At 55.0% G+C, this 26,351-nt stretch overlaps 1 protein-coding gene across 3 annotated transcripts in view; it reads right to left on the reverse strand.

Annotated features, from left to right (window-relative positions):
- Positions 1-26,351, reverse strand: part of SH3RF3 (SH3 domain containing ring finger 3) — a 117,035-nt gene that overhangs the window by 15,325 nt on the left and 75,359 nt on the right. For all 3 annotated transcript variants that reach the window (XM_064481757.1, XM_064481758.1, XM_064481756.1), the window contains 4 exons: positions 18,751-18,827; positions 9,272-9,442; positions 7,281-7,504; positions 565-896 (listed from right to left, as the gene is read on the reverse strand). In XM_064481757.1, the coding sequence (XP_064337827.1) occupies positions 565-896; positions 7,281-7,504; positions 9,272-9,442; positions 18,751-18,827 (804 nt within the window). The remainder of the gene's footprint in view (positions 1-564; positions 897-7,280; positions 7,505-9,271; positions 9,443-18,750; positions 18,828-26,351) is intronic.

The raw sequence follows: 26,351 nt of genomic DNA on the forward strand, positions 1-26,351 counted from the left end.
GCAACTGGGTCCAGCTCACTGGACCAGATTTGTTTTGTGCAATGAACCCACCTTCCCTCCCTGCGGAAGAACCGCTGGAAGTGCTGTGCACGCCAGCTGCGAGGCTGCCGTCCTCCTCTGGCTTCTCCCCGGAAAGCAGGCCGCCCGCGGCGGTTGAGCGGGTTGTGTGCTGCACAGGGCGGCACTTCAGAGGGAGGAGGCGCTGCTCACGCTGCATGTGAGCAGACCCATAGGCTTATTATTAAATATCCTGACACACGGCAAAGTAAGTGTCTAATCCTAGCACAAGGAGTGTTTGACAATGGTTTTCCAACAGAAGGGACTACAGCATCCTGAAGAGGGGCACTCTGTGTGAAAACTGTCGCTGGGTTCGGGGCAGCCCTGCCGGCACCTGCGGCCTGAATGCCACTGCAAGGACGGGTGCTTGCTGCTTCGGCCTCCCTCTGTGCCCTGTGCTGGTGCCCACATTCCAGCCTCAATCGTATGAAATGTGATTGGTGTCTGGTGCCAAAGAGGCACCAGCCCCGGGGCGGGGGCCAGGGCTCGCCCAGTGGAGCCACTCACCTTCTCGTTCCTCCTCTCGTCTGGTCTGCCTCCCGTGCTGGTGGGGCTGGGTGTGGACGGGCCACTGATGGGGCCCCCTCCAACCTCCCCGCTGAGGTTGGCGGCGCTGACGTTGGGGGGAGTGATGGCCGAGGCTGCTGATGTGAGCTGGACGGCAGTCCGGGGGCCCGGGGCCCCGATGGCCATCTGCATCACGGGCTGGTGGCTGTGCTGCGGGGATCCCATGGAAGGGGGCCTGAGGCCGGTGGTGGGCAGGCGGGACGGGGAGCTCTGGGTACGCAAGGGTGACACGGTGGCGGTCGGCCGGTCCTGAGTCTGGGCTGGGTGGGCAGCTGGAGCACAGGGACGGAGAGAGCAGGATGGGAGGTTAGTCTGCAGACCAGGGTGGAGGGTGAGGCCGAGCAGCCCACCCTACCCCGGCCCCTGCACAAAACTGCCCCCACCAGAAGCTCGGTTGGACATCATTTCTGAGGTTGTCACGAATGTAGCAGTTCCTAGTTTTCTATAGTCTTCGAACTGGTGTTCTCTGCTGCGCTGAACCAATACAGACAGAAGGTTTGCACAAACCCTGTCAGACCGTTCACAGACCTGAAGCCTGTGGAGGAGCCTTGAAGAAGCCTGGAGATGCCCTGATGACTGGGCACCACTTCATGGAGGGTAACCTCTGTGGACAGCACGGCTCCGGTCAGGCTCGACCGGCGTGTGCCGGCCCAGCCTGGGTCTCACGCCCGGTGCCTGACGGTCATGTGAGCGGCCTCCCCCACTTCACACGCCCTCGGGTGCTCCCGCCGCCGCACATCGAAGGGCAGTGTCTGGATTTACAGACGAGGAGCCTCCCGACAAGGGACCCAGCCTCGCTGCCAGCAAAACGCCCCCTGAAGACGTAGGGGTCTGGGGCCCAGCCCTGGTGGAGCCTGGTGTCTGGAAAACAGAGCTCCCTCTAAATACAGCTCCGAGCCCAAACAAGCCCGCTCCTGCCTGTGTGAGCAATTCTCAAGAATTACGGACGGGAGCCAGTGAGCCCAGCAGAGGAGCAGTGACAGCAGCCTGGTGGCCTGACCCGGAGGGAGGACACGGGCGGTGGCAGCGACACCACGTCATATCGTGGGTCCCCCGGCATCCGGCGTGCAGATGCCATCGCTGTGCGTCGCCGCGGCAGAGAAGCTGCAGGGCACCCTGTCCTCGCCGCCTGCCGCCGTCACACGCGGACTCGTGGCTTCAGCAGAGCAGCGTCCTCAGCCCCAAGTAAGCCTGCGTAAGCAGAGGACGCACACGCCCTGCGGGACTCTGTCTGATGTTAATTTATGTTGGATTTTGTCAAAAGTTTCCCCACATGCATTGAAATGTCATATTATGTTTATTTTTTAGTTTGTTTTTGAATTATATTGTCAAACATTAAACAAACTTAAGTCCCTGGGATAAACCCTACTTGATCGTTGTTATCATTCTTTTAATTTACTGCTGTATTTGATTTGCAAAAGTTTTGCTTAGAATTTTTAACTCCATGTTTCTAGTGATATCGGTCTGTCGTTTTCCTTTTTAATGTGTAAGTGGGCTTTTGTTATGATAGTAATCCCAGCTTCACAGAAAGAGTTAGGGAGCATTCTTCCTTCTTTTCAATTTTCTGGAAGAATTTCCATAGAACTGTTATAACTTCTTCCTTCACCAACAGGTACAATTCATCAATGAAGCTGCTTGGGCCTGGAGTTAATCTTTGTGAAAGGTTTAAAACTAATTCAATTCCTTTAATAAATATAGTCCTATCCAGGTTATTTAGTTCATCTTAAGTTATCAATTTGTGTCTTTCAAGAAGTGTATCCATTCTGTCTAATTGAGTTTGTTAGCATTAAGATTTTTTATAATAATCCCTTACTATTGTGTAGAATCTGAAGTGATGTCACTTTTATTGTTCATGGTATTGATAACTGGTGTATTCTTTCTTTGTTCCTTACCCACCTGCCTAGGCTTATCAACTTGGAAGCAATCTGGATCCTGACTCTGTCAGAAGCAAGTCACTTAAATACCTCTGCACCTCATTTCCTCTTTTGTAAAATAAAGAAAACAGAATCTACCAGCATGAGTTGTTTTCAGTATTTGGGATTACAACCTATGTGAGACGCACACACATCTCACACACAGTTCAGGGTTCACTAACTCGGGTGTCCACGGAAGCCTTACAGAACACACCACCTGTGACTAATGCGATCGAGTGTGTATCTTGTTCCATCTTTTAAATTTTAACTCATTTTTTAGATTTATATTTAATATATTAAAGTCTGTTTTCATTCACAGCATATGGTTGAGTCTTGTCTTTTTTTATTTTTTATTTTTTTTAATAATCTCTGCATTCTACTTGATGCTATTTAGACCGTTTATGTTTAATGTGATTTTTTTAACTTTTTTTTTATTGAGTTATAGTCATTTTACAATGTTGTGTCGAATTCCAGTGTAGAGCACAATTTTTCAGTTATACACGAGCATACATATATTCATTGTCACATTTTTTTTTCGCTGTGAGCTACCACAAGATCTTGTATATATTTCCCTGTGCTATACAGTATAATCTTTGTTTATTTATTCTACATTTTGAAATCCCAGTCTGTCCCTTCTCACCCCCCATAATGTGTGATTTTTATATTAGGTTTAAACCTACATTTTACTACCAGTTTTCCATCTGACCCATGTATTCTTTGTTCTGTCCCCTCCTTTTTATATCTTCTTTTGGATTAATGGAAGTTTCTGTGATTCTGTTTCATCTTCTCTGGTAGCTTGTTTGCTGTAACTCTTTGACATTTAGTGGCTGCTCACATCTTTATCATCATCTACTGACAATTCCTCACACACAGCACACAGACTCAAGACTCCTGACAAAGGTGCTTCTGTGTCTCCTCCCAGGCTTTGTGCTTTTGCCATCACACACTTTACTTTTACATATATTTTTAATCCCAAACTTCACTGTTTCTCTTTCTGTTTAAAGAGTTACATTTTAAAGGTATTTAAATAGTAAGAAAAAACCTCATATATTTATCCATGTAGTTATCATTTCTAGTGCTTCTCATTCCTCTGTATAGATTCCCATTTCCAACTAGTATCATTTCCCTTCTTCCTAAAGAATATTGTTTGACAATTTTCATAGTGTGGGTCTATCAGTGATGAAATCTTTTTGCTTTGCTACATCTGAATGACTCTATTTTGCTTTCATTTATAAAAAATATTTTTGCTGGGTTTAGAATCCTAACTTGACAGATTCGGATTCCTTCAGGACTCTTTTAGTTTCCCACTGTCTTCTCACTTGCAGTGTTTCTGATGAGGAATCTACTGTCACCCTTATTCCTTCCCTACTTGATGGATCTTTTTTCTCTTGCTACTTTTATGAAGGGGAGGTAATTAGGTTCCTTCACTGATTTCTGCTTGGAGGAGGTACTGGGGGTTGAACCCCTGACCTCTTGGGAGCTGAGCATGCGCTCTACCACTTGAGCTATACCCCTCCCCCTTTCTTTTGCTACTTTTAAGGTTTACATCAACACAGAGTTTGAACAATTTGATCATAATTTGCCTTGGTGTAGTTTTCTCCATGTTCCTTGCATTTGGGACTCACCAACTGTCACTGATCTATGAGGTTATAGTTTTCATCAAATTTAGAACACTTTTGGTCATTATTTCTTAAAATAATTTTTCTCTCTCACCCTTTTGTCCTCCACTTTGGGGACTCCAGTTACAAATATAATAAGCTACTTTAAGTTGCCCCATTGCTCACTGATGGTCTGGTAATTTTAAAAAATTCTCTTTTATCTTTGTTTTACTTTTTCATAGTTTCTACTGTTATATCTTCAAGTTCACTAATATTTCTTCAGCAATGTCTAATCTGCCATTAATTCCATCCACTGTATATTGATCTCACAGTGTAGTTGTTTCTAGAAATTTGATTTGGAACTTTAAAATAGCTTCCATGTTTCTACTTAACTTTAGGAGCATATGAAATGCTATTATAACATTTGTTTCAATGCCTCTGTCCACCAATTCTAACATCTGTGTAGGTTCTGGGTCAGTGTTGACTGGTTGATCGAACTCATCTTGTGGGTCATATTTCCCACTCCTTTGCATGCCTAGTGCTTCTCTATTGCCATCAGACATCCCCTTGCAGGCCTCTACCACAGGGCTTTCCCACTTCCACCATAAGCATTGCTCCCTTGTCCTTTTCTCTGAGGTGGGGCAGAAACAGGTCTCCGGTTCTCTGCATCTCCAGACCCTGGCAGAGTAGCATACGCAGCTCTCCTCCAGGGCTCTGTGCAGAGGAACCAATGGCTGTTCAGGGCTCTTGGCCACGGGGTGGATGCCTTCGTCCAACTGCCTGATCTCAGCTCGGCTGAGAACACTGACGAAGGCCTCTCAGGGGCCTGGCTTGGGGTCTGCAGAGATGGGCAATCACTGCCGGGAGCAGTCCATGACCTGTGCTGTCAGCAGTATGTTCTCTCTCGAGAAGCACAATGAAGAGGAAGATGCCGGGGTAACTCCATGAGTTTAATTTACTGATGTGACAGGGGACATCTGGTAGCCTGGCTGCAGCAGCAACAACGTGGGGACAAGCCAGGGCTGGAAAGTGCTGGGGAAGCCGTCACACCCTCCTGCGCCTCACTCTTCCCACACGTGACATTAAATAGATGGGGGAGCACGCCTGTCTCCCTGTGGTGGTTACCATGGTGACTGAGGACAGAGATGCAATGCCGTTCTGTCCTGGCCGTGCCAGTTCTTTGATCCTGCTGTTACTCCAGGCCACGGATGAGACAGGCAGGTCATGTTTTGTCTTTGAACTGGGGGCGTCGCCAGCCTGGCACAGCACGGAAAGGCCATTGCAGGGCATCTGGTGCAGGCCCAGGGCGGCCGTGCTGGGCGTGCACACTGTGAGGGGCAAGCCCGCTGACCTCTCCATCGTGGAGCACAGAGACGTTCATGGCAGCCTGGGGTAAATGGACAGGAAGTTTATAAGCAGGCCTGGCCTGGGCCTTCAGCTGCCCAGGTGCTCCGAGGGCCAAGGAGATCAGTACCCTGGTGTCCTTCGGACCTGGTCACAGTACAGCAGCTGGGGGCTCTGTGTGGGGTCCTGTGGTCACCAGGTACCCAGTGGCTGCACCCCTAGCCAGAGACTGCCAGTGAACACCCTCAGATGCTCTAAGGCACAGCTGGCTGGAAGGTCGCGGTTGGGGCAAGAGGTCTGGTTGCCGCAGACTCTTTCAGTACAGAGACTCCTGCTTCTTCCCACGGCCCCACAGGCCACAGCTACAAAAGCAGACCTTTCCCTAACGCAAGTCTACGTACACAATCTGAACACAAAGACTGCAGGCGCGCAGAGTCCCTGTGCCGGCAGGTCCGCTTTGGAGGCCCTACACCAGGCCAGTGCCAAGCCCTCCCCTGAGGATTCCGTGGAACAGACCCCACCACTGCTGGAGGGGACAGCACTCAGCACGAGGCTGGACGCAGGCACCAGGAGGCCACCCAACTCCCACTAATGCCAGGGCACTGGGCCCCCGAAGGCCAGCCTCCTCCCCTGAACAGCTGGATGCTTTTATCACCACCTTCACCCCTGAAAGGGATCCATGGGCCTCTCATGTTTCGTCTTCTGAATGGAAGTCACATTCCAGAGTCAGTCCAGAGTCCAGGCCAGGTGGTGGGCCAGCATGTCTGCCTCCACTGTGGTGAGGTGGGATTTGCACACGGACGGGAGCTCCACATAAGGAGCCAAATGAGCTAGGGCCACAGTGGACTAGAGCCCACAACACCTCTCAAAGCCACAAGCCACTGCCTTCCCCAAGAACCAGCCCCTCTGTTTCCTCTTGGGCAGGGGGTGCCTTGTCATTCTCCAGGGCAGCCAGTCCAGACACCTGCAAACTGCAAATTTGGCCCCTGATCCTCCGAACACCTCCACCAGCCCACCTCCACGTCCCAGCCCATGTGCCTCCTGATATTTCATTATTTTGCCCCAATTCTGTGACCCCATTACTGTGTCCAGGCCTACTGCCATCTTTCAGCTGGACGGCAACACCTCCCCAGTCCCCAAGCCAGCTCTTCCTCCTGATGGTGCCCGGTGATGTGCGGGAAAATGTTGCCCTCTTATTCAGAATCCCCTGAGGGTCCCCATGGCCTGGACGAGAGTTCAGCCCCCGTATCATCAGTAACAAACTGCATTTACATTTTTGGCTCCATGCTTGAGTACTCCGGTGACATTCTCTGCAGAAAGAGTAAGGACAGCTGCAGCGTCCTCTCCTCACGTCCGGTCAGTCTGGCTGCTGGCAAAGTTCCAGGACGGTGAACAGCCATCACTCCTTCCAGCCTCAAAGCATTTCATAAAGGGACTTTGTGTCTTGTTACCAGCTCTGTCCTGGGGGCACTGCCTAACTGGGAGACCCCTTAGTGCCTGGCACACAGATGCAGCTGACCCACAGTCGCTCATGGGGGCGTCCAGAGGTGCCAAGGTAACCACACAGTCCTCTCGCTGCACAAGGTATGTAAATATCTGTGAAGGTCTCATCCATTCCAGCTGCCAGGACAGGCTATGTGGTGAGTCAGGACACCTCCACACTAGCAGAAGCTCATGACTACAATGACCCCTCTGTGGATTGCTCAAGACCTGGGCCAAAAGGACACTTGAGATTTGTGCCCCTGAGACCCCCTCCTCAAATTTTCCAGCAGAATGAAGCTCCTGTGAGCCTCCTACGTACCGGTGGGGGCGGCGCTCCGGGCTTGGCTGGCTGCCGGCTGGGCTGAGTGCCGCAGACAACTGCCCATCGGGGGAGAGGCTTCTTGGTGCTGGACCTGGTGTTGGACTGTGGCCGGGCTGCTCAGACTCCCACCGCATGGGTGGAGGGTTGTGGCCATCCCTTTGGCCAGTGGAGACCCTCCGACCACATTATTCCGGGGTAGCCCAGCCCCTCCTATGGGAACCCTGAGGAAACAAAGAGAATGAAGTCAGATGAGGACACAGGTAAAAGCCCCCCACTCAGGCCGCTGATAAAGCCCCGCCCATCCAAGGGGGCTCTGAGAGAGAGAGGCCACAACGTCCAGGGGTTAAACCCTGGGCTTGAGTCAAACCCTGGGTAAAATACCACCAAGGTGAGCCCTGCAAGCAAGTGGTGCCCAGAGCTCAGGTTGGGCAGCAGAGTTCCTTTACAGCCTTCACGGTCTCCAGAAGTGAATATTTAAGAAACAGCAAAAGAACTCCAAGAAACAGAGGAATGAAGCTATTTTGTTCTAGAGCTGCTGCCTTGATTCAGTCTAGCCAACAGCTGTGTGTCCCCAAACACACGCAGCAGGAGCAGTGTAGATGAATCTGGCATGACGCGGGAAGCAATGGTGAGGACTGGCCTCCCTCTGGACGCACCTTCTTGTTCCTGGGCCCCCAGGGAAGGGCGCAGACAAGCCCTACTCTTCTGAGGGATGCCAGGGAACTCCCGTTTGGTACTCAAAATAGATGCCTCTCACTCCAGACTTTCCAGGAAACACAAAGGAGCACAGGACCCGAACTGAGCTTCCAATGGCTTCTACATGTGCTGGCACTGAACTATGCACTGGCTCTGAGTGTGCAAGGTGTGGCCAGGTCCGGGCTGGGAAGCTCCGGGGTCCAGTCTCAGGGATCCCATTTGTCCAAAAGCCAGGAAAACTCCCCTTCTGTCCCCTCAGGGTTTCAGCTGTGAGTCCCTGGAGCCACACATAGAGGGGAGCAGGCACTGCCGCCTGTGGCTCCTGGACCAGGCTGGACGCCCTGCCTCCTGGTGGCTGGGTGCCGCTGCCAGTGGCCCCAGTCGGGGAAGTCAGGGCCTCTGCAGAGCTGCTGTGGGGAGAAGGGCCTCCTGGACAAGGCCTCTCCTTCCAGGGCCACAGGCAGCACCTTCCTTGGCCCTTAGGGCTGGGAAATCTGCTGGGAGGCGGGGAACACTGTCAGCTGGACAGCTCAAACTGTGAATTCCTTTTTCAACCACATCTGCTACTGCTGCCTGTTAAACTCACTTTTACCCCAGGAAACAATGTGTAAAATTTAAATGAACTAGGCTCACAAATTGTGGGCCTTTTTGGGAGGGGCCGTGGGTGACGTGGCTCCCTTCTCCCACGGCTCTGAATTACAAATCAGTCCAGCCATCAGTGCAGGTCTGAGCATTATTTGTTTGCACTGAAGTCTTGTTGCAAGGAGGGCAGAAGCCCCGGGGTGAGTCTCCGGTGGACCCGCGAGTCCTCTGAGGTTCCCAGCAGTGAGACTGACTCTGAACCCTGCAGTGCACCTCCTCTCTGTGGAAACATCTGACAACTCTGGGCCACCTCTAGCAAGTTTTTAAAGTTACTTTTTCTATTTTATAAAAACAACGGTAAATTTGTAAAACACAGGTAAGCACAAGGAGGAAGAAAAAGTTTAATTACCCATAATGCTCCACTCAATAACAGTTGTTAAATTTGGAGAATATGAACGGTTTCCATCAGGTACGTGAATGCCGTGTGTTTTGCGCACACACCCGCTGGACTCACGCGCACACGCACTGGAAGGGGCGCCCACTTGATCTCACTCTGTGACCTCCACCCGCGACTCGTCCCCGTCCCCGGCCCCGCCTTCTCCACCCACCCCAGGCCTTCTCCCCGCCACGGGGAAGGTGGGGCGCCCGGCTCCCGCGGCAGGGGTGCCCTGGCCGCCCCGGGCTGTGCGTGGGCAGCGCGGACGCCTCACCTGGACGCGGGGGTCACGTAGTTCCCGGGGAACACGCCCGACAGCCCGGTCCTCAGGGCGGTGCCCTTGAACCAGCCGTCGCGGCACTTCTCCAGGACGCGGTAGGCGTCGCCCTTGCGCAGCTCCAGCTCGTCGCTCTTCTGGGGCTTGTAGGCGTAGAGCGCCAGGTATCTGCGGGAAGAGGGGGTGCTGGGGCCGCGCCGGTGCCCACCGCCCGCGCGACCCCGCGGCGCAGGCCGGAGCCAGGTGCACAGGTGCGCAGGTGCACGCGTTGCGGGGAAGGGACGGCCTCCCCTGGTCATCCTGGAGCCGCGCTCCCGCACGGCCTGCGCCGACCCAGAGCCCAGTGGCCGGAGGCCCTGGGGGATGTGCCAGAAGCAGCACCACCCCCGCCCGCCCCCCCCCCCCCCCCACCCCCGCCGTCTTATTCCGTTCTCCTCTGCCGACACCGTACTCCGGGCAAGGGAAAGCTTTAGGGGAAACAGACGGGCTACGTGTGCAGCCCGGGGCTGGGTTTTCCTCACTTGGTCTCACCTGCCCTGCTCACCCGCTGAGCTGGAAGAGACTCAGAGGCCCTTTTAAAGAAAAAGCAGCCGGTTACGGACGCCATAGATCTGTGACTCATGATTTAAATTCTACTTTTAAGCCTTTTTGAACTATTTCGTGGCGTGAACCCCGGCCTGGGGCTTAGGAGCTGTGCCTCTGCCTCAGCCAGGACCCTGGGAGCTGCCCAGTGACCCCCGTCCCCACCCTTGGGTGCCACTCGTGAGTCCTTGCTACCTTGGGGGTTTGTGGAGCAGGTGGCTTTGACTGAAGAGAGAACAGTGTCACAGATCCCGGCAGGAAAGGGGGCGGGGGCTTCACTTCAGTGAGGAACAGAGACACGTTTAAGAGGCATGCCCCCCAGGCCTCCCACCAGGACCTGCCTGGTGCACACGCTGCCCCTGCCGGGTGGGCTTCTGGGGACTGGAGCTCCTGGACCCCCAGAGCACCCTCCTGACCCCGGAGGCCCTTCTTGGCAGGTGACACAGAAACAGGAGGGCCTCGCTGGGGTCAAGCGAGGAGAAGGGAGGCATCCTGGGTCAGAGGGACCTCGGAGGAAGAGGCTAGAACAGGATGAGAAGCCCGCAGGACACAGAAGTCCTGGCCATGAAATACTGTAAAACCAGATGCACAAAACCTGCCCCCACCCTAGCGTCCTGACCACCCCCCGCCCCGCCCCGCCCCGCCCCGCGCCTCTGCCTCTTCATGAAAGGCCTTGCCCCACCTCCTTTGCTCAGGCTCCTTCCCCTCCCCCTCTCCCCCTGGGTGAGAGACGGACTGAGTCTTAAAGACAAAAGTGACAGGAGGAAGGACTCAGGGCCTCAGGGAGGGTGAATGAGGCCCCACCAGGAGGACCTCATTGTCTGGGGTGAAGACCCACATGATCCAGCCGCCACCAGGTGACCAGGGGAGAGCTGGGCATGAAACTGCTTTCACGCTTGTGCCACTCAGGGGGCTCTTGGGGGGTGACCGGGAATCTCTACAAAGTCCCCTGAGAGCTCCAGATGTGGCTTGAGGCTGCCTCACGTGGGAGGCAGGTTGGAGAGAGGGGGCAGCTGGTGTGTGAGGGACTGTGACCCGCCTGCTCGCAAGGAAACAGTGAAACAGAAGACCCCTTTGTTTGCCTCATTCTGCCCCTTCATCGTGTGAGAATGGTCTTTCTGATTCTGTGGCTGGTGACGCACAGTGGCCAAGGGGACACCAAGCGGGGGTGATGACTCCCAAGGGTGCATGTGACATGAGGTCTCCAAACAATCTCAGTCCCTGGGGGTTGGGGGCAGAGGATGGCTGACATCGAGGAGACAGAGGACCCAGGCCTCGGTCCAGGAGGGACCTGGGCCAGGAGAGAGGGTGGTGGGGCTGGGGGAGGGAGAAGCCGGGACACGTGGACGGGTAAGCGGCTGGTCAGAGAGGCAGTGGAGACGGGGGAGGAAAGAGCTTCTTTTCACAGGTACCAACCAGCCTCCAGTCCTGGGGGCCAGGGTCCCTCCTCCAGGGCACGGCGGGCAGGACACGATGCAAAGGGGGCTTTGCCTGGGTCTCTCTCTCTCTCTGCCTCCCGTCCACCTACCCAGCCTCTGGGACCTGGGTGACTTAAGGGGCCACCCCACCATCCACTTGAGCGAAGCCGTGGACACAGGGATGCCTGCAGGAGGAGGCACTGTCCCTGTGGAGAGAGGACAGACCCTAGGCAACGAGCGTGAGGCTCATTTGGCTCCGTGGCCCAGGGTGGACCCACTCCCCAGCCCCCCACGTCCAGCTCAGTGTCCACCAGCACCCACTTCCCCAGGGCGGGGCTCAACCCAGATTTTAACAGTAGGGTAAGTGTGAGCAACTGCGGCAGACACCGGCCAAGCCATGCACGTAGCCTGACCCCGGGGAGGCGCTGTCCGATCACACGTGTGACTGTCTCTGGGGGTGAGCTGACTGCCTTCACTCGACGTGCTAGGTAGGGTCCCTGAGCCATTTAAGGAACAAGATAAAATCCCCATCACGGTAAGAATGAACCTTCTTCAGATTTTGAGCCTCAAGTTGTCTTGATTAACCTTTAAGTCAGAAAAGTCTTCTTTCAAAATTCCATTTTTACTTTAAATAAATACACCATGGCTCCTAATGATGTAATAAAGGCAGAAAACGGGCAACTGAGAGGTGAATTTGGCTGAAACCACTGCCCAGTGTGGACCCAATGTGGGTCCCTCGGGTTGGGGCACTAGCACCACCCCGCTTCTAGGACCCCAGGCTCTGCTGAGCCTTGTCATTAACTTATTTGCACACAGATTTGGATTTACTCCATGTCCGCCTCCTCACATGGGACGTCTAGGCTCTTAACAGTGGGAAGTGGTATTTCCTTCCCAGTTTCAGCTATTTATCAGATGCCCAGTGATTCTGGTGCCCCTCGGGTGGGCACTAACAACGGCAGGGAACCTGGGTGTCACTTCCAAGGATGCCTTGGTCCCCGGGAAATGAGCCATCCTCCTCTTCAAAGTCAGCAGAGTCAGAACTCGGTTTTACCTTATTTATGAGGAGCTGCCTGCCATGTGGGGCTTGCTGGACAGCATGCAGGGCTCCCCCCAACCTGGCTGCCCTGGGCAGAGGCAGGACGGGGGTGGAGGGTGGGGAGCTGACACTGGTCACGGTCTTGCCTTCGCCCCCTGTGAGCTCTGAGGCTGGGTTCCCCGCCCGCTTCACAGCTGAGCAAACAGAGGCTCAAAAAGATGGAGAGTCTGTGTTTATGCAGCAGCAGCGAGTTAGAGGCAGGCGGTATAGTACGCGGCTTCTGGGACCTGGGGGGAGAGGCGGGCCTGGAGCAGGGGCTCCGTGTGGGGCACAAATGCCCTTGCTATCTTCATCTTTATTTTAAATTTGTTCTCCAATGAGAAATCCCTCCTCGGGTCTCAGTGTTTCAAGTTGGACCTCTGGGTGTGCGTTGCTGGGATGACAGATGTAAATACACCTGCCTCACATGGAAAGGCTGTGCCCCTCCCGCCCAATTCCCTTCGGTGCCTCGGAGGAGAGCCAGAAGCACATGGGACTGTAGGCATCTGTTGCGCTCTGTACATCTGCCTGTGGCTAGTGCGGGGGTGGTGCTGCCCAGGGAACGTGTCCTTGGGCGTCCGCTCCTTCAGAGTGACTCAAGAAAATGCCGCAGGGGGACCACACTGGAGCAGAGGAGGGACTGGCTGGCTCCCAACCTGACGCCTGCAGCTCTCCATCCCTGCAACGGGCCTGGTCACTCTGTCCTGTTCCCAGTGCGGCCATGGGGTGCACCCCCGGCACCCCTTCCCACCACATCCCCTCGGCCGTGCCTGGCAGAGCCCCGTGTGCTGACGGTGCCCACAGTGTTGGAGCTGCAGCCTGTCCTCAGCAAGCCTGGGGGCTCCGGCCAGGCACAGGACGGGCCCGGGTGGCTCCTGGCACCCCCTCACTCTCCACCCCTCCTACAGGCCTCGAGCTCAGCACCGCCTCCACGGAGGGCTCAGGGCAGTCCTGCACAATCTGTAGGGCAGGCTCGCTGCCCCTCCAGGCCCGGATTCGCCTCTGTGGGCTCACCAGGTCAGTGCTTATACTCAGGTAAGAGTGGGAGCGTTTGATTCTGAAAGCCTCTTCCCCACCGCCCAGTAGCCTGCGTGGGGCTTTCCTGTCGATCAGAAAAGGTGCCCCTCCTCTAGGCAGACGCAGCCCTGCCAGTGCGAGTCGCTGGAAAGTCAGGCCTTTCCCAGCGCAGGTGCACCTGCTCAGCCGGGGTCAAGGCTGTGTCCCCAGGCAGCCTGCCCTCCGGGAACAGCCGGCACTCCCCTATCACTGGCTGACTTGGCAGGAGTGAGTTAACCACCTACAGATTCCCTTCCACTTGAATCGCCCTGCAGTGATTCATTAGCTTCACACCCTCCCTCCTCCAGACAGCTCGCTAGGTTCTTCCGAAATAAGTGAAAGAGTCTTTCCAACCCTCCTGCGAAGAGCCTGCGCCTCTCCTGGTTGCCAGGGGCCCCAGGGCTCAGGCCAGCGAGACACGCGCCCGCTTGCTGACTGTCCGGTTCAGCACCACCTACTGAGGAGCTCCCCTCCTCCCATGGACACAGCAAATCCACGACCGCCTGTGGGATAATTTCCTCGGAAAGGGACCTGGGAACTGCCGAACTGCCGAACAGCCTCCACAGCAGGGAAAAAGGACAACATGGAGACGGGAAGGGGAGGCAGAGACATACTTGCCAAGGAAACTGCCCCCAGCCGCAGCGATCCAGTCAGGAGGGACCACAAAGGATGGGTCTCTGCCCTGAGGAGCGAGGGATTCCAGCTCCTCATGAGGTGAGTAACCCCAACCCCCAGATTCTGCTCAAGAGAGATGAGCCCCCCAAAACCTGGCTTGGAAAACCAATAGGGAAAACGGCCAGGAAAACTACAAAACTGCAGGGATTGGAAAACCCACCCTCCAAGGGCCCAGGTGCAGGCTCTCTCAACTCAAAAACCAGGACAAAAGTACCAGATTGAAAAGCGCACTGACTATGAAGGAAGGGGACCTACTTACTAATGTGGAAGCATCTGCCAGAGAGGCAGGAACCAGGTGGGAAGCCTCCCAGGGACGGAGTCACTGCAGGAGCCCTTTCTGTGATCTCAGGCTACCTTGCTAATGCCCGCCAGGTAGGGGCCCTTTTGAAATTCTCCATCTAACCTGTGAGTGTCAGTAGGCGTGTCCTGATGAAGCCCCACCCACCCCTGCCCCTCGGCCAGACTTCTCAGCCCTCCAAGTGACAAGCCTGCCCACCAGTGCCTGGCAGCTACTGTGGCTGGGCCCACAGCTGATCCGAGGCCACCCCACCCACCAGCATGCCTCAGTCCCCCACCACAGGATGCACACAGCCTACGCAGGGGACACCCCTTGAGTGCCTGTCTGTGGCAGCCAGGCAAGATTGCCTCTCTGGGCCTCACCGGACATCTCCTAAGTAAAGACACTCCTTCAAGCCTGGGAGAGGTAGCTGATTTACCTACTACATAGAAACAAACACAGAACTAGGCAAAATGATGTTATATGTGAACCTCGTTGTAACCACAAGGGAAAAACCTACAGTAAATACACAAAAGAAAAAGAGAAAGGAATGTAAACATAATACTAAAGAAAACCACCAAAAGCAAGGAAAGATAGAAAGATAAGAAGAAAGGAACAGAGAGGAATCACAAAAACAGCCAGAAAACAATTATCAAAGTGGCAGTTAGTACATATCTATCAATAATTACTTTAAATGTAAATGGACTAAATTTGCCATTCACAAGAAAGAGTGGCTAAATGGATTAAAAAAAAAAACAAGGCCCATCTATATGCTGCCTACAAGAAACTCACTTCAGAAGTAAAGATACATACAGACTAAAAGCAAAGACATGGAAAAAGATATTCCATTAAAATGGAAATGAAAATAAAGCTGAAGTAGCTATATTCAAATCAGAGTATAAAACAAAGACTGTAATAAGAGAGACAGAAGGGCACTGCGTAATGATAAAGGGTTCAGTCCAGCAGGAAGATGTAATATTGATAAATGTGTAGGTGTGTATGGTCCCAACATAGAAGTACCCAGATACATAAAGCAAATATTAATGAACACGAAGGGGGAAATTAAAAGTGATACAATAGTAGCAGGGGACTTTAATACCCGAGTTACATCAACGGACAGATCATCCAGATAGAAAATAAATAGAAAAACATTGGCCTTCAATGACACATTAGACCAGATGGATATATACAGACCATTTCGTCCAAAAGCAGCAGAACACACATTCTTCTCAAGCACACATGAAACATTCTCCAGGATAAATCACATGCTAGTTTGCAAAACAGGTCTCAACAAACTTAACAGGGTGAAAGTCGTATCAGGCACCTTCTCCAACCGTAATTGTGTGAAACCAGAAATCAGTCACGGAGAAAAGTGGGGAAAACCACAACAACGTGGACATTAAACAACATGAATGGGTCACCGAAGAAATCAAAGAAGAAATTTTAAAAATCACTTGGAACCACCATGATCCAAAATCTATGGGTCACTGCAGGAGCAGTTCTGAGAGGGAAGTTCACAGGATGAAGAGGAAGCTTCGCTGAAGAATCTACAAAACAATCAGGAAGATTTAATTCCTGTCCTTCTCAAACTCCTGCACAAAACTGAACAGGAGGGAAACCAACCTCATTTTACAAGGCCAGTATTATCTTCATACCGAAACCAGATAAGGACACCACAAAAAAAAGAAAATTACGGGCCAATACATCGTTGCCAAACATAGATGCAAAAGTCTTCTGCAAAATACTAGCAAATAGAATTCATACACTGTGATCAAGTGGATTTATTCCAGGAAGGTAAGGATGGTTTAACATCTGCAAATCTATGATACACCACATTGAAAAACTGAAGAATAAAAACCACATGATCATCTCAATATATACTGAAAAAGCATCTGACAAAATTCAACATCCACTTAACAATTAAAAACTCCCAACAAAGTGGATATAGAGGGAACGTACGTCAACACAGTAAGAGCCTTACACGGTAAGCCCACAGCTGACATCGTACTTAACAGGGAAAAGCTGACAGCATCTTCTCTAAGATCAGGAATAAGACTATGATGCCCACTCTTGCCACTTTTTATTCAACATAGTATTGGAAGCCCTAGTCACAGCAATTAGACAGTAAGAATAAAAGGAATCTGAATTAGAAAGGAAGAAGTCAAACTGTCACTGTTTGTGGATGACATGATACTATACATAGAAAATCCTGAACCCACCACCAAACACCACTAGAACTCATCAATACATTTTGTAAAGTTGCAGTATATGAAGTTAATATACAGAAATCTATCAACAAACTATACAAAAGAGAAATGAAAAAAAAACAAAAAACCATTGACAATTGCATCAAAAAGAATAAAATACCTAGAAATAAATTTAACCCATCAGGTGAAAGACCTCTACACTGAAAACCGCGAGACACCGATGAAGGAAACTGAAGACACAAAAAATGGGAAGATACTCTGTGCTCATGGATTAGAAGAATTAGTTTGATAAAATGCCCATAATCCTCAAGGCAACCTACAGATTCAGTGCAATCCCTATCTAAATTTCAGTGGCACTTTTTTTTCACAGAACTAGAACAAACAATTCTAAAATTTGTATGGAATCACAAAAGACCTCAAACGCCAAGACAATCCGAGAGAGAAGAAAGCTGGAGGTCTGATCTCCCTGACGGCAAACTGTGCAGCCACAGAACACACACGTTAACTTGCAGGAGCCAGGGACACTCGTGCTGGCCACAGTCCATCTGATGACCACATGACCAGCAGACACATTCCTGCCAAAATGCTTATCATCCTTTGAATGATGTATCGGACTCCATTCTGTTACCTAAATGAAAAGCTCGACCCAAACAGGGACAGCCATGCTCTGGGGGTGAGGAAGAGGGAGGAGGCATGGGGCTGGGGGCCACACGGACCCCCTCATCCCCTCAGGACAGAGCGAGGGCAGGGGGAGTAAGAAGTCCCTCCAAACTCTGCACCAAACATGAACTCCCTCCGTGATGTGGAAGGTCTGTGTGTGGCCGAGGCCTCCAGGATTACTGATGACTCTCAGAGTGACATTCCTGGACCCGTACTACCTCCTGGGTCTCAAAGGCAGAGTGGCTGACCTGGGGGACCGGACCCTCAGTGCCCAGGAGGGAGGAGCTGGCTCTCTCTGAACAGGTGAACAGTTCAGCTGAGTGTCAGGCACTCAGCCACTTGCTGGGGACGCCTTGTCCTTTAAGAGCTCCCCTGTCCCTCCTCTCTCTTGGGGAACTACAGTAGGGCCCCCTGGTCTTCTGTGGACCAGGTCTGCTTCCTCAGGGATAGGGTCCCGCACTCAATTCTCAGCAAGTAAGACCACTGCCCATCCTTCCCGGGGGGCCGCCCAAGGTCTGAGTGGAGGCCACTGGAGCTTATCCGGAAACCTGGTCGGAAGAGAGTGCCTCCTGTCCCGTGTTGTGAGCCCTGAGTTTCTGCCTAAAGACACCTGGACAGCACTTACTAACCTCTGTCCCCTCAGGAGGCCACGTAAAAACAGGTAAGTCCCAATGTGCTTGGTTTAGTTGGCTGTGACAAGAACCCAGTCACACCAGACTGAGCAGTAAAGGGAGGGTGTTGGGGAGCCCCCATCCGCGCTAGATGCAGGCAGAGGAGGTGAGCCTGAACCGTGCACCAAGCACGGACTGCAGGAATCCCTCTGAGGACGGGTAGGCTGCATTCTCAACAGGCACCGTTCGCCTGAATTCCATCGTGTTCTGCAGCTACACAGGCTCTAAGTGTCCCTCTGGCCGTACTGGACCTGGGGGACTTTCTGCCACGTGGTTTGCCTAATTCATACTCTCCACCTTAAACGTTTGTTCAAGTAACTGAACTCATTGCCAAATGACAGAGCAGACGGCAGTGACTCTCCACAGCACGCTTTACGTGGCGGTTTGAAACTGCACGTCTTTCGGGAGCTGTCACTTAACAAGAGCAGACAGGCCCCTCGCGTCCCAGCAATGCTTCATCTGGCTCTCCCTGGGAGTGGCATGCAGCTGCTACACACGGGGGTGGCCGTGGGTGCTTCAAATACTGAGCCTCGCCTGAGCAGTTGGTGACGCCCACTGCGTGGGCATCCTCTGCCCTGCAGGGCCCATACTGACCTTCTCAGGGGCCTCTGGAGCCCTTTCCTGAGTGGCCAAAGTGCCATCAAATGTCCAGACCGCCCTCCTGCTTGTACTGAATGTCCGAGGAACAGTGATGGTAAAGGACCTGCTGGACTTGCTCTCAGGCTGCCCGTCAGCAGTCCTGTTAGAACCAAGGGGACCAGCTGGTGACACACTAGAAAGCCCCACACTGACATGCTCGCAGGGGTGGGGGACGTGCTGAAGGCTGGGACCCCAAAAACATAAATGGCAGCTCACACATTGAGGGGCAGCTGGACTTTGGGAGCCATGCCCTGCTGTTCAGCCGCTGGGGCAGGTCCGGCCGAGGAGGAGTCCTGGAAACAGACAAGAGGAGACAGTGAGTGGACGGGGGCTCCTACGGCGGGAGAAGGGCAGTAGGGGTGGAGTCCAGGGACATCTGGCCCCTCAGCTGCCTGACCCTTTGGCCTGCTAGGGTCCCAGGTTCTGCCTGCAGCCCAGTGGAGGGAGCCACCTACCTGAGCTTGGGCCGACTGGGGCATAGGCACTGCCTCTGACCATGGGGCTTACTCAGGGGGACAGGCGTCAGGCAGGTCCCTGCAGACACAGGGTCCCAGCGAGTGCAGGGCCCACGAGCACACGGCAGGGGCTTGCCTGTACGTGGCCAGAGGGGCTCCTGGGAGCATCAGGTGAAGGGCTAGGCTGAAAGAGAGGCTGGCAGACGAGGGGGTGTGTGAACCCCTGGAGCCCCTGGGCCACCTGCGGGTCCCGGTCCGCACCCTGAGGCCAAAGACACACCTGGTAGGGATGCTGGCAGCTGTGGAAGTTCAGCCCTGGATCAGGGGCAGGGTGAGGAGGGGGAGGGAGGCCTAGATAGGGCATGGATGTGACAGCCACTCCCCCACGCGGCGCTCACTGGGACCGTGCTCTGCTCTGAGCACCTCACCTGGGACGATGCATCTCACTCTCAGAGTAAGCGTGTAAAGTGGGAGCCACTGTCTGCCACCATTTCGCACCACGGGGGGGTCGAGGCCCAGAGCAGGGAGGCCAGTGGCTCAGTCACACTGCCAGGCTGGGCGTGAACTCAGCAGCCCGGTGCTGGGGCTGTGTGCTGCCCCACCACGCTGTCCACAGGAGCTTCCCGTGGCTGCGCAAGTGACCGCAAGCCAGTGCCTTGGTGTGACACAGACTTCCCGTCTCGGGTCAGCTCTGGGGGGGTCCTAAAAGCACGTGTGGCAGGGCTGCTCTTCTGGAGGCTCCAGGGAGAGTCCATCCCAGCCTTTCCCACCCCCAGGCACGGGCCCCTCCTGTGGCCTCACAGCCAGCAGAGCAGCAGGGTCAGCCCCTCACTTATCTCAGAAGGACCCCCTATGCTCACGCTGGGCCCAGGGGCCCAGGACTGTCTCCCGTCTCTAAGTTCCTTGTCCTTCTGCCAAGTGAGGTGACACATTCATGGGTTCTGGGGGTTAGGCATGGGCATGTCACCCCCCTGTACCAGCAGGACTAGTGGCTGACAGAATGAGGGCCAGAGGGAATGCTACCCTGCTCACAGTCAGGGAGAAACTGGGCAGGGAGGAGCCCCAGGCCCTTCCCATACACACTGCCCAAATCTAGTTACTGACAAAGCTTCTCTCAGTTCTGGAGAGAAGGGGGGCCCTGCTGACCCCTCACTTCCTGTTCAGAACGAATCCTAAAATATATGGACAAGGCAAGTGAAGGTTCAGACGAGGATTTCACGGCACCGTTTACAACACAAGGAACCAGGTGTTGAGGCCCCGTGCTCCCGGTGCAGGCTGGACGCCAGCAAGGCACGGCCCCCACGGCCGAGGGGAGGACATGCACGAGGCTGGGAGAGCTGAGGGCCGTGCATCGAAGGGATGGGCTAGGGAACTGGACACGGCGCCAGCTGCTTTCTCATTAGATGGGTGTGTTTCCTCTGGGGGAAAAGCATGGGCACTTATATAACACACGATGGCGCTGGTACTTAGGGACCTGGAATTTCAGTTAATTTTCCAAAGGCTGTATGTTCAAATTTTCCATCATTTTACTATCAACAGTGATTGGTTTCCCGTCAAGTTTTCAAAGTGAGATACACAGAATGACAGAGCCATCTGAGTCTGTTTCCAGATCAGGCCCTGGTTCAGATGATCCCACACTCGTGCCTTTGTGGGGGCCAGGAAGGGACTGGGGAGGACCGTGGAGTGACCCTGCTATTGGCCATCCTGCTGACCAGGCCTGGGCACTGCTGACCACAGTGTGGCTGAGGGTGTAGGCCGGGTGGCAGGACCCAGGAGACAGCTGGCTCAGACGGACCCAAACCCACGACCCTGCTCCTGTAACAGGGCCTCCTGCCCAAGCAAACTCTCCTGAAACAGCAGCCGGCCCAACAGCAAAGCTGCTGATGCTGACCGTGGGGTCTCTCCACGTCCCCGCTGCCCTCCAGCCACTCGGGCCGTGATTCAACAGGAGGCGGTCCACGCGGAGGAGACCAGTTTCCATCTCCCAGGCGGAGGCAGAGGCCGGCTGCGGGTGTGGGCTGGGCCACAGTGCTGGCCCTCCAGCCCCCCACACCTGTCAACTCCTCACGACAGGTGCTCAGGGCTGGAGGACTTGGGGAGCTCACCCGGCTCTGGGGTGACAAAGCTGCCCCGCAGGAGCACAGTGGGCAGTGCCGACGGCTGCTGGACACCTGGCCTCGGCTGAAACTCAACAGGACAAAGACCACAAAGCAAGTAACTGGGATCTCAGGGCAGACCCTCCATCAGAGCTGGAAAGGGGTCAGGAGAGGTCAAACCTGTGACAACTTCTTTTCCAAAAGTCAAGGTCGAGATGAAGACCATCTACAACTCCACCCACTGAGCCCGGGGCTCCGACTTGGCCCCCATGCAGCGCGGAGCCCAGATGAAGGCCCTTCGGGCATCATGTCCAGTGGTGGGAGCCCCCTGGCTCTGCTCGGAGGCGGGTGACCTCCCAGGGGTGCAGGGTCACCTCCCAGGGGTGCAGGGTCCCATCCGTCCTCCTCTGAGCCCGGTCTTCACCTCTGTTCCTGTCAACAGAGGTGGAGGGTGTCCCCGCTGGCAGCTGAGCTGTGAACAGCCGTGGACACAGGCCCAGCCGAGCCGGAGGCAGCCGTGTGCTGACAGTACAGGCGGGGGCTCCTCTTGGGGGTCTGATTAAGGGCTCCTAAGCACAAGGCATCACACGGGGCTCCAAGCTGTAGCAGCTGCCCCGCCCGGGGAGGACAGCACTGCCCGGAGCCCTACCACACCCTCGTGCACCACTTCTAGAAGGCGGGGATGGGAGAGTCTGGCCCCTGGCTCTGATCACATGGAACAGGCTTCCTGGGTCGGGACTGGGACCTGTTTCCTCCTCAGTGAGGGGCTCGTGGCTGACTCTGCTTTGATTTTTAATGGTTTACTTTTAAATGATTCTGGGCCCTAAGGGATCAGTGAAGGCTTGGCAGGAGTGAGGAAATCTGGCAGAGATGGAGGAAGGAGAGCGGCTCCAGCTGTTCCAGATGAAAAGCCCTGGGACAGACGTGCTCCCTGCCTCCTGGCGACACCTCGCCCCCTCCAGGCCCCTCGCCAGAGGGCTGACCACTGGGATAGGGTGGCTCACTGTACTCTTTCCAGGTGCCTGGTGATGGACACATGCTGGGGTTCAGGGCAGGCAGGCAAGCGCAGCCCGACTGGCAGGGAGCCGCCTGGCAGGGCGAGGACACGGGTGGCTCAGTCCTCAGGGCCACCGACCCCAACAGCACTGTCGTCGCCGCAAGGAGCCGTGAAATGTGCATGTTTTATTCATTACACGCTACCACTCCATGACACAGGGTGTAAATCAGACTCTTCGGAACATGCTTCCCACAGACAACTTTAGAATAAAATATTTATGGCCAACAGGTGGGCTCAGGCCCTGGGTGCCCACCCTGGCCTCCTCTCCTGCCGTCTCCTCCCACCGGCAGGTCTGCGGCCATTCCTTGTGCTGATCCACGGTGCCCCCTACCATCTGCTTCTGGGCCCTGGAGCTGTGTCCTTGTCTCCTGCTGGGCTGGCTGGTCCTAGAGGGTGTGGTCCACCAAGAGCCCTCCTGGACCTGCCATGGCTGCTCCTTTAGCCGAGAGCTTGCCAAACACGAGAGAGGACAGAGGGAAGGCAGCTCACAGGTCCCGGGGTCTAGATGGTCCCCCTTATCCACCAGCGACAGCCTGGGGCCCAGCAGAAACCTGCACACGATTCCTGTCTCATCACCACTGCAGAACAAACACGACTGGCACCTGACACTGTGGATGGAAAGCCGGGCCCAGGCGGCCAGCGTCTCTGCCCCGCTGGTGAGTCCTGGACAGCAGCCCCTATGTCTACGGAGAAAGCTCTTCTTGTGCGAAGTCCTTGGGGTGAGATTTTTTATTCTTCTTGTACTCACTTCGTATTTTTTTAAAATTATTTTTGCTCCTTATAAGGCACAGAATTAAATCTGTAACCTTCTGAAAATGTAAACACAAACTCAGGTTCTCCGCAGGCAGGAGCCTGGAGGCTCGGCTGAGAGCAGGGAGCCTGGTGTGATGGTCCCCTCTTCCTCCGCTGGAGGCCAACCTGCAGCACAGAGGAGAGGAGGCAGCAGGAGGAGGTGGCAGGTGGGCGCGTTTAAAGATGCCGGAGGCTCCCAGGAGGACCCTTCCTTTCCTCCTCAGACACTGAGGAAACGCTCCTTCTTGATGTTCTCGCTGATGAATTTCAAACACTCCCTGTTCCATCGATTTTAAAGGGCAATTCCCCCATCTCAAGGGCTTCCGTTTGCTTACTTTAAGCTGGTCCATTAGTCACGGTCACTCTGAAGCTGAGAAACATCGTGTCTGGTGAAAGCCGGTTGTTGGCTGGATGGGGTCAGGCTGGATGGGGTCAGCCTGCGTGGACCCGGCTACCCCACGGAGAGCACCAGGCGCACCCCACAGCCGTCCAAGGACAGGAGGCAGAGGAACACCGGCTTCGGTTTCTGTGGGTCGCTGCCTGCTCTCTGAGGTTGCTGGCCTCTGTGTGAAGCAGTTAAAATTCACAGAGAATCAGAGGCGCTGAGGAGATGGTGCCGTGGACTATTCTCCGACACCTGGGCTCCTCCCTGAGTGCCGTGGACTCCACTTCCCACCCCTTCAAGCAGAGCTGGGCTGGCAGACTTGCTTTGGCCACTGAACATGAGCGGAGGTGGCGTGTCACCTCCACGTGGGAGCCTGTGGAGGCCAGTGTACCGGCGGCCACATCCCACCTCTGCCACAGTGATGGGGATGCCACCGACCAGGGCTGGGCCAGTGTCCCCGCACAGGGCCAGGCGATACATATTTCAGCCTCTGCAGGTCACATGGTCTCTTCTCAACCACTGGCTCCTCTGCTGTGGCCTGAAAACAGCTGGGCAGATGATGTGGCAGCAGCAGGTGCGGCTGTCCCAGCAAGGCTTCATTTACCAGCAAGGGGGCACCCTTGGCAGCATCTCTTGGCTTCTGAGGTGAGGGCACCATGCAGCACCAGCCTATGGTGGATGAGCAGTCCGGGCAGGAAGCAGGCCTGGAGGGCTAACCAGCCCAGCTGACCGGCACGGGAGCCCTATGCCACCACCGAGGCTTGCCGGGCAGCCAGGAGACGGCCTGGGGCACCTGCTGGCTTCCAAAGGGGTTTACAGCAGGCAGCTCTGATATGCAGTTACCTCCCGCTCTGGCCTGATGACGTCCACAAGCAGACACTCACCAGCACGAAACAGCCTCCCTCCCCAGCAGCAAGGTGACCCAGATGCTCCATTATTCACGAGGACTCAGCTGACCTCTGACCTCCCCAAGTAGCAGGGAGGAACAGTTCGTAAGGGTCATGTGTGAGCAGGGCAGGCACCTGAGGCTCAGCCCCACCTCATTCCCCTGGGAGCCCTCAGGGGCTCACTTCCCAGCTGCGCCTTCTCTGCAGCTGTCCTCGTGGACCCCCATGCCCGTGGGACTGTAATGGCAGGGAGGTCATCGCTGGAGCCATGATGATTCACACGCAGCCCACCTGGAATCCAGCAAGCTGACTCAGATCCCAGGCCACCCGAGGACAGATGGCCTGGGGGGCCAGGGCCAGGACACAGGAGTAAACAACATCCAGTCCCTGCCAAGGGCCTCCAGGTCCAGGGGTGGGGGAGTCGATTATGAATACAAGCGACAAGGTGTGAGGGGAAGCGAGCATGCCCTCCGGTTCCTGCTGGGTGTCCCGCCTGGACTGTGTCTCGCCCTGGGAGGGGAGGGGGCGGGGAGGGGGGCGAGGTCAGGTAGGGGCAGGAACAGCAGCAGAGGAACCAGTGGCGCAGTCTTGGGAGGGGGAGCCAAGCCGGACCAGCGTGGGCGCACAAGTGAGGGTCTGTGTGGAGGGTGGAGTGACTGGTGGAAGTGGTGGAAAGACAAGAGCCCCAGTTTGGGGGGATTTTGAGGCCACATTAAGGAGATCGGGGCTTGTCTGAGGCAACGGGGCATCTCCAGGAGCACCCAGGTGGAGGTCAACGTTACTAGAGGACTCCAGGTGGTCCAGAGGCAGGAAGATGGCAGTGAATCTGAGGGCGCAGACCAGGAAGGAGGCCCCGCTGCAGCGCCAGGGCGGGGGCGGAGCCAGGTGGGGGTGGGGCCAGGGCAGGTGCGGAGCCGCTGCAGGGGCGGAGCCAGAGCAGAGCCTGAGTCGGGGTGGCGCCAGGACGGGGCAGGGCCAGGGCAGAGCCAGAGTGGGGTGGGGCCAAGGCAGGGGCGGGGCCAGGCGGGGGCAGAGCGGGGGTTTGGCCTCCTGGTTCGCAGCCCTTAACTCACAGCTCTCAGCACCACCCTTCCACCTCCTGTCAGTGTAGTTAAACCGGGTCAGAGACAGGTGCAAACTGCTGTGCTTGACCTCTCACCCTCTGACCACACTGGTCACGTGTACCTGCGGGAAAACAGGTCCCAGGACCTCAGTCATCTCCAGCACAAGCTATGTCATCAGGTAAATCCCGTGGACCAGAAGGTCTGACCCCTCCTGACCAGGCCGGCCTGTGGACAGTAGAACTGACGGCAGGGCCCCGACGGTCCCTCTGAGGATTAACTCAGCAGCCGTGGCAGCAAGGGCGGAGCGCAGGTGAGCTGAGGGAAAGGGGCCTCCTGCCCACGCCTGGGGCAGGAGGACGTTCCAGAGAGCTCTGCCAGTGTCCATTTCCTGCGAGTACAGGACTTAGAGATTGGGCACCGTGGGCGAGTCTGGCCTTGTAACAGGGAAGAACAAGTCTGGCCCCAGACTGGGTCAGTTTCTTTTACTTTAACCTTTGTATTCTATTTTTTTTTTCCCTACAAGTTAATCACTAAAGGGAGGTGGGCTACAGTTTAAAATGTACACATCATGGCCCATCTCCCGGGACCCTGCCTCCCAGGCCTGAGCATTAAGCTAAAATACTTTTGTTTAGCTCACAGGAAACATCCTGATGGGGCCCACCTGTGAATGACTGCGGGCAAGGAGAAATTAACACCTCCCCCTCGAAGTCTGGCTGGAACCAGGAAATGTCTGCAACAGCCTACGCCTGTTTTACTTTACCTCCTCACACCTCACCTCTCCCTCTTGTTCTATAAAAGAAACTAGCATCCAAACCCAGGCAAGATGGTCCTCCTTCAGACAAGAAGTCCACCATCTTCTCGGTCTGCTGGCTTTCCTAGTAAAGTTGCTATTCCTTGCCTCATCTCTCAATTTGCTGGCCTGCTGTGCGGTAAGCAGGACGAATCTGGACTCACTGACAGCCTGGTTCCAGGGCCGCCTGGTCTGGCTGGCTGAGAACAAGGTCCTCCCTTTGCTGCACTGGTGGACAGAGCCAGTGCCACATCCACACAGAAGGACTCTGCAAACATGCGGCCACTTCTG

The sequence above is a fragment of the Camelus dromedarius genome, chromosome 33 (assembly GCF_036321535.1).
Source record: "Camelus dromedarius isolate mCamDro1 chromosome 33, mCamDro1.pat, whole genome shotgun sequence".
Taxonomy (NCBI): Eukaryota; Metazoa; Chordata; class Mammalia; order Artiodactyla; family Camelidae; genus Camelus; species Camelus dromedarius.